Here is a 6,656-nt window from a genome sequence, read left to right on the forward strand (position 1 = left end):
CGTTTACCAAAAAAAATATTTACAACCAAAATATATTCCTAATCCTAAATAACTCTTACATTTAGAAGCCTAGGAAATATTACCACTACTGTAAGGCACATTTACACTTCTTATTCTTTTGCTTGCGTTTTTTTTTTTTTTTTTGGTCTTCTCCATCTTATAAGTCTCTTGTTTTTGGCATTTGACATGCATAACTAGTTACCTTGACAGCATCTACTAAACTGAACTTAATTTTAGGATGTTTTAATTTCTGTTTGAGAGTGGTTTTACAAATCAAGCTTAAAATCTTTAGTCATCATCAGAATAACTTATCATATTAAACCATAAGGTCCACATCAATAATTAACAATGACTCTCTCTCCCCGCCGCCCCTCCCAAGAACTAACAATGACACTCTTGAAAATATATAACAGAAATACCCCAAAAACTATCTATAATTTAGGAATCAGATCGATCAATATTCCCATTTCTTCAGTTCCATGCCATCAGGAGGACTTCCCTCCACCGTCTTCGATCCCACTTCCTTCCAGTTCGTAGACAGCACTGTACCATGGGACTCCACCTGCAACAAGTTAAACAGAGTCAAAATGCAGAGCACCCAGCTAGGTTTTCACATAGAACAAGACCATTACATATAGGTTGTAAGACCAAATGAAGCGTCAATAGTTCGCACAGCAAGCGCATTTGGCTTCATGTTACAAAAACACTAAATAGATACTCTATATCCTTAATGGTAACAATTTTGAAATAATAAAAATTTTGGGGATGCACCAAATAAATACTCTATATCCTTAATGGTAACAATTTGCTTTCACCAAAACTCTAGTTTTAATACTATCTCCGGTTCAAAATATAAGAATCAAACAACTAAATTACACAACTCAAAAAGTTGATTAAAGTTGGCTATAAAGTCAATAAATATGTACAGATAATGTACTTTATTTTCTGAAAATATCCTTATTTATGAAGAGGGTGAGTGAGAGAAAAAAAGAGCTGAAAGAGACATATAATTAGTAAGGGTAAAAATAAAAAGAATGTATTAAATGATTGGACAAATCCAAATTGATACTTATTATAAAAAATAAAAATATACTCATATTTTGAATGGAGGGAGTAGTTTTTAATGTGAAACCAAACATTGACAACATGTTAAATCATTTGTTGGCAATTCAAGTTCAACAAAGAATTTTGTTAATTTTCCTCCTATTTGAAAGACCTCATAGATGCACAAGATCGAATTTAATAGAGAAAGATTAATGCAGCGTTCGTTAGAATTTATGTCAAATTTAAACTAGCCCGAGCATTTTAATTTTTTTAAGAAGATAATCCTATAATGTTCAAACGATGTTTTCAAATGAAAAGGCTATGGGAGGGAAAGGTCTGATTTGGTTTGTCAACATAAGTGATGCTGATGGTGCCAGAATGTCATCAGTTTGAAAATTTCTAAATAATAGGGACTTGTTTGAAAATTGGTTGGGACTACTAGGGCCAATTAATTGATTTTTCCCAATGTAAAAAACTTACAAATGACTTTCTCATTGCTCTTCTGGTGTCGTCATCAGCATCCTGATATAAATCCCGAAAAAATTTATTCAACGCTGCATCACCATCAAGTTTTTCTTCTTTCTCCTGAATTGGGTAATTTTAGTAATCAGAATGAGCCAAAAAAATAAAACTACATCATTTTGAAGTAAACCTGCACACATACCTCTTTTTTTACTTGAGCTTCAAGTTTATCCCAATCTACTCTCATTGGTTTTGAAGATGGATAAGTGGGTCTTCGGCCTCCATTACCTGCAAAGTTCATTCCAAGGAAAATATTTATATATTGATCAATAAGTGAAAATAGGAACTGTCATTAAATTGGTCCACAAGAGTAATGTTTAAACAAAAAATGCATTGATCCACAAATAAATAGAACACTCGAATATAATCCATACATAATTCAACAGAATAGAAGTGTTAAAGCATAAACCTGACCGACTGCTATTTTTTCTTCTTTTTTAAACTCAAAATGACGTTATTTTCTGATTAAAAAGGGGAAGGGGGGAAATCCAAATTGATCAAAACTTCCAAAACTCTTGACCAGAGTGGGTTGGGGACTAGTTCATTGATATGACCGGACAGCTCGATTTAGGTTTTCATACTATGAAGTTAATGCTATTGGAAAGTTAGGGGCATGCAAAGACAAAATAAGGAGACCAAGAAGCGAAAATCCGGATATAGATATCGGGTATGATGGGATATGATATGTGAGATACAATAATTTCTTGATGGAATATGAAGGATTGCGTTACCGGAGGATACACAAGCCTTCTGCAGAATTGTAATGTCCTTTGTATACTCTAGAGATTTCCAGGTGATAGGCTCCGCTTTTGCCAGGCGAATTTCAATTTTTGTAGAGAGAACATCGTATCGGCACTTGGAACGTATTATCTGATTGAAGCAAACCAAAGATTAACATCATGATCAATAAAAACAGATGTGGGTTAGATAAATCTTATAGAAATACTTCTATTTCCATGACAATGCAGCTGCTCATTAATGGAAATAGTAACATTATTTAGTACTCCTTCCAATCCTAAATATGGAAACTGAATTACCAATTTGCAGAGATTAGAAAAATTAGTTGAGTTAGTTATTCATAAGAAATGTATTTTAGTTTCCTTAAAATACCCTCTTTAAATCATTTACATTGGTTTGACCAAAACAAAAAATCATTTACATTGGAACTACCCATTAATGAAAATCATTTTAATATGTATAATTAATAGGCATAATTTAAAAAACATTATAAATTTGGAAGATAAAATTTACAGACATCTTGCATTTTAGTATCAAAACAAATCCTCTAACTCACTCATATATTTAAGATTGGAGGAAGTCGAAGCTACATGTCTCCTGGAACATAGAAAAGAAAGTTTTCATCATACCTTTCCAAATAGACGAGGTTGAAAATTATATGCATCTTCCCCAGGGACATTGATTCTAACACTTAACTGAAAAAAAAAAAAAAGCAAAATAATGGAAGAGTGAGTCAAGGATATGATTTGTTACCAGTTCATCCACATACAAGAAACATACACAAGAAAGTACCAAAAAGTTGCAAACCATACCATTTGCTCACCAAAATCAAGAACAACACAATCCTGAGGGACACCCTTAGCAAATATGGTCACTACCAACTCATCAGGCTTTTGGTAGAATTCATACCTGTAAAATAATATACAAACATCAGCATGTAACAAGAAAAAGATTAGCTAAAAGTTTGAAGAATCTAATAGAGCATTTGCTTAGAGACGAAACTATATATAATCACCCTAAATTATAGCCCAATTACAAATTTGATCTATGGAAGTTGACAATGACTCATTATACCAACAAAAGTTTCTGGCTAAGTAAGCAGCAAACAAAAGGAGGAAAAAAAAAAAAGATGCACTGACCTGTATTTCGGTTTAGAAGATGGTACTGTTACTTGTTTTGTAAGATCCTCATTTGACTGAACTTCTTCAATTGACATATCACAAGTTTCCTCTATTCAACATTATAATTTTTATAAAGCACATCAGTTTAGTGGCAAAATAAGTACAAGTATTTTCTTTTCTTTTTTCTTTTTTCTTTTTTCTTTACATTTTCCCACCCAAAAGTCAAGCCATGACTATTAAATATCTTTTTTAAAAAAAAAATAAACAGTACCAACTTAACCACAAGGAAAGAGCTATAGTTTTATGCAACAAGAAAAACTTTTACCTGCAATGTAAATATCACATTCTTTGATCAAATTTTTTCTTTTTCTTTTTTCTTTTTTCTTTACATTTTCCCACCCAAAAGTCAAGCCATGACTATTAAATATCTTTTTTTAAAAAAAAAAAACAGTACCAACTTAACCACAAGGAAAGAGCTAGTTTTATGCAACAAGAAAAACTTTTACCTGCAACGTAAATATCACATTCTTTGATCAAATTTATGAATTCCGATTCTCCTGGGGCTAATGAAGTTCCCTTCTCCAGATCTGTCTTAGCAGTCTGATATTGCCCAAGTTTCATGCACGCAACACTTAAACAAAAAAGGAAATAACTATCAGATAAAAAATAATATTAATAAAATCGAAAAAAATAAAAAAGAAGAGTAAATGAAAAGTTATATAAGATGTGATCTGATTAAATGCAACGCAAAGAAAGCCAGTAGAATTGGTGTCACCTTCCTGGCGAAAAAAGAAAAAAAGAGTTGGCGTGGCCTTAGAAAGTATTTAATGGCAAAGAATTTTGTAATTAACCACGTTTATCCCTCGCAAAAAAAGGGCGATATCTCATATGATTTTAAACAGAGCATTAAGAATTAAAAAAAAAAAAAAGACAGAGCATTTCACTACGCCATGTGGATGACGATACAAATAACAGAGACAGTTAATAAGTTTCGGTTTATTGATTTCAAGAAGAGATCATAACTTCTAACAATACAAAGTCTATAAAGTCCCAGTATTGAACTCACCCTTTGAGCAAATAGGCTTTCGGTAGATTACGATTTAGCTCAATTGCCTTGTTTGCATCGGAAACAGCACCTGAACAACCGAGATTTACAATTAGTTAGCAGAAAACTGAAACTTATTCAAAATTACCAAACATAGAAGAAGGAAATTATCGATAAACTAAAAACAAACAGAAAAAATTCAGGCACCGTACCGGCGAAGTTATTGAGATTAATGTTGACCTGAGCTCGTTCGACATAGAGCTCGCCATTATCAGGATTAAGAGAAATAGCTTGCGTGAGCAACTCTGCGGCGAGCTCGCTGTGCCCATTCATGGATTCTTCTTTGGCTTTCTCTACGAGATCGGAAGCCATGGCGGAACCAAACGGAACGAGAAGGGAGGAAGAATGAGAAGAAGAGTCTAGGAAGAGAATCGGAGAGACTTCGTATAGCGAAGGAATTCGGTGAGGAAGAGATTGAAGACCAAGAGTCGCTTAAGAGGCGAATTTGAACTGCAAGGAGTAGACCAGAGGAAGACTCGAAGTCGTCGCGAAATAATATTCGAAAGAAAAGTCCACGAAAATTCCTTCTTCTTTTTTACCACCTTCCAGGAAACTTTCTTTCTTTCTTTCTTTCTTTGGCCAACTCCAGGAAACATTCTTTAACTTCTTAGCCCCCCCCCCCCCAAACAAAAAAACACAACAAAAAAAAAAACAAAGGGTTTATTTAGCCTTGGCAGTATCCAGTTTATCGGATATGGTTGTGTGTCTCATACATGGTTGATTTCAATATCTTAACTTAAAAGAACAAGGATTAAACCATTAATCAGTCATATATTTTCTGCTAAATTTGTATTGACTTACATGTTAATTAAATCATTAATTAAAAAAATTAATTTTGTAGTCTTTCAAATGTTAGCTTAATTATGTCTGGCTTATTCCTCTGGAATTCCAGCAGAGAGCCACACGAGATAGAATATTAGAGAGAGAGAGAGTTAAAAAACTCAACTACTGGGTGAGTTGAACTAATGGATAGATGTCTCTATTTATAGCTTTGAGAAAAATATTTTGGGAAGGCAAAATATCCACTAAGTTTATCAGTTTGAATTTGAGTTTGAATATTCAAATATATCTTAACTAATAAAATTATAAATTTGAATTTAAATCCGGAATCAACCTTAATTAATTCTAAATATATATCTCTAATATACAATATAAATTAATTAAATTTATATCGTAACCAATTGGTTTTGATTTAAGATTTTTTTGACCGAGTCAAAATATCATAATTTTACTTGGATATTTGATTGAAATATTTTCTTAATATCCAATCAAATAATTCAGCCCATCAAGAACAGATCCAAGCCCAAAAATCTAACAGAGGATAATATGATATAATATCGTTATTAAAAGTCAAGTATCACTCATATAAAATTAAAAAATCACTTGTCATTAATTAACTCTTCACAAGTAGTAATTGGCTTTTAATAACAATATTATATCACATTATCATAAAAAAAAGTATTAGTGAACATGATAAGTCAATATTATTTGTTATTATATAATTTAAAATCACATTTTTTCAAACTTATATTAGTAAATAAGTTGACAAGTATTGACAAATATTGCGGCCTATATTGACAATTCTCTCTTTTCAACATCTTGTTTTTTTTTTGTCACCAGAGGCTGTAACATCCTAAGTTTTATCGGGTTCTTAATAACCTCTTTTGGTTGATTTTGAGGATAGATTAGTGATTTAATCTTGATCTTGGTGTTTGGGTTGGATTTGAGGTTTGTTGGAGGAATAGGTGAACGTACCCCTCTCAGGGTATGTTCGTCGCAGCGAAGTTTCACTTCGCCGCAGCGCACCGGGGGTTCCAGGTAGGCTTTGTGTTTCGGGAAGGTTTGGCTGCGGCGAAGTCTTAGGGACGCCGCGGCGAAGTTGTTCAGGTGAGCGAGGCTTCCCTTTCGGGAAGGTTTCGCCGCGGCAAAGGTGAGGGCATGCCGCGGCGAAGTTTTCTGGGCGAGCGAGAGTTTCCTCTCGGGAAGCTTTCGCCGCGGCGAACTCCAATCTTCACCGCGGCAAAGTCAGGTTTTCAAGCGAGTAATCCCTCTCGGGATTAGTTCGCCGCGGTGAAGATTGGAATTTGCCGCGGCGAAAGGTCCCGAATCTATATAGTCGCGGGAGG

General features: G+C 33.7%; 1 protein-coding gene across 1 annotated transcript; it reads right to left on the bottom strand.

Annotated features, from left to right (window-relative positions):
• Positions 1 to 268: 268 nt before the first annotated feature.
• On the bottom strand, positions 269 to 5,086 carry LOC114741378 (protein SGT1 homolog). Its single transcript, XM_028929636.1, has 10 exons — positions 4,683 to 5,086; positions 4,492 to 4,561; positions 3,932 to 4,056; positions 3,444 to 3,534; positions 3,117 to 3,213; positions 2,934 to 2,999; positions 2,298 to 2,436; positions 1,709 to 1,794; positions 1,525 to 1,629; positions 269 to 562 (listed from the first exon to the last, which is right to left on the bottom strand). The coding sequence occupies exons 1-10, from the start codon at positions 4,840 to 4,842 to the stop codon at positions 455 to 457; spliced, it is 1,047 nt and encodes a 348-aa protein (XP_028785469.1). The 5' UTR covers positions 4,843 to 5,086; the 3' UTR covers positions 269 to 454.
• Between the last annotated feature and the right edge of the window lie 1,570 nt (positions 5,087 to 6,656).

This window comes from Neltuma alba, unplaced genomic scaffold (assembly GCF_004799145.2).
Source record: "Neltuma alba isolate B1F8T4 unplaced genomic scaffold, ASM479914v2 tig00003380_pilon, whole genome shotgun sequence".
Classification (NCBI taxonomy): domain Eukaryota; kingdom Viridiplantae; phylum Streptophyta; class Magnoliopsida; order Fabales; family Fabaceae; genus Neltuma; species Neltuma alba.